Source organism: Plasmodium cynomolgi (genome assembly GCF_000321355.1).
Source record: "Plasmodium cynomolgi strain B DNA, scaffold: 1238, whole genome shotgun sequence".
Lineage (NCBI taxonomy): Eukaryota > Apicomplexa > Aconoidasida > Haemosporida > Plasmodiidae > Plasmodium > Plasmodium cynomolgi.
In genome coordinates, this window is record NW_004193215.1 from 1 (window position 1) to 1,234 (window position 1,234).

General features: G+C 45.3%; 1 protein-coding gene across 1 annotated transcript; it reads left to right on the forward strand.

Moving 5' to 3' along the window:
* Positions 1-282: 282 nt before the first annotated feature.
* Positions 283-1,062, forward strand: PCYB_007300 (hypothetical protein; the record flags this gene model as incomplete). The annotated part of the gene is made up of 3 exons (XM_004228151.1): positions 283-508; positions 541-725; positions 814-1,062. The coding sequence occupies 3 exons, from the start codon at positions 283-285 to the stop codon at positions 1,060-1,062; spliced, it is 660 nt and encodes a 219-aa protein (XP_004228199.1).
* Between the last annotated feature and the right edge of the window lie 172 nt (positions 1,063-1,234).

Consider the following 1,234-nt stretch of genomic DNA (forward strand, 5'->3'; position numbering starts at 1 on the left):
TTTTTTTTTTTTACCTAATTGGCTTGATTTTTGCTGCCCTTTTACCTTGCCTGTTCATAATTTTTTTTTTTTTCTTCAAAATTGTCATTTTGTTTCTGTGTTACCTTGGCTGTTCACACTTTTTTTGCCAACCGTTGCGGTGTTTTTTCCCCACTTTGCGGATTTTCCTCCCCTTAGCGGATTTTCCTCCCCTCTGCTGCACCTTTCCGTGCGTTTTTCCCCCCTTGGAAGAGTCGGACAAAACAGGGTGCGGTGTATGCCCTCCCGTGAGAAGCGAGCCAAATGAGCTTAAACTTTAGCGACGATGATGATGTGTACACCCAGGATGGGGCGAAAAATGGAGAGGGAGATGACTTAAATGCGGGAGCAGGAGAGGACCCCACGGGGAGCGTGGCGGAGGACTACACGGGGTACGCGGCAGAGGACTACATGGGAGACGCGGTGGACGATCCCGTTGAGGAAGAGCGCAATGAACAGGAGGAAAAGAAGAAACGGAAAAAAGCATGGTGTTTCAACTGAAAAACATTTTTAACGATGTAGCGTTGAATAAAATTACTAGCTACATTAGGAAGAAGCGGAAGAGCGAGCAGAGGAACAGCTACACAGACAAGTGGAACGACTCGCATGGAGGTGATAATCAGGGCAGTAGCGATGGGGAAGGCGGCAGTGACGATGACGCAATGGGGGATGAAATGGGCGATGAAGAAGACGAGCTGCAAAAGTACGTGCGGGAGGAAAAAACAAAATAAAGCAAATACTCCCAGAAAATGACGAACTGTGGGACATATATATGTACTTAAATTTAAAAAAAAGAAAAGAAAAATTGATTACAACGAAAAGCACTACACCGCAGCCATTCGGAAGATACTACAGTGCGTGACGAATGACTACAAAACTGTTGTTATTGCAAAGTTGTTCGAAAATCAAGTGCTCAAAAAGTACTTAATTTTACCTGACCAGTCAGATTTTTTTAAAAATAGCAAAATTGAATATATCGGGAGGAATACGTCTGTCCCTATTATAAGAAGGAAGAATTATTTGCTGGCAATAAAAAAAAGCTAGTAGAATTATACTTGAAGGGAAACTGTTGCAGTTATACGAAGGACGAGGAGTTGTGTCACTTGTACGGGGAGGAGAAGGATAGCGGGGATTTGTCTGACCATGAGGGGGAGCCCAGTCAAGGGGGGGTCGTNNAAGGGGGGGTCGGTCGAAGGGGGGGTCGGTCGAAGGGGGG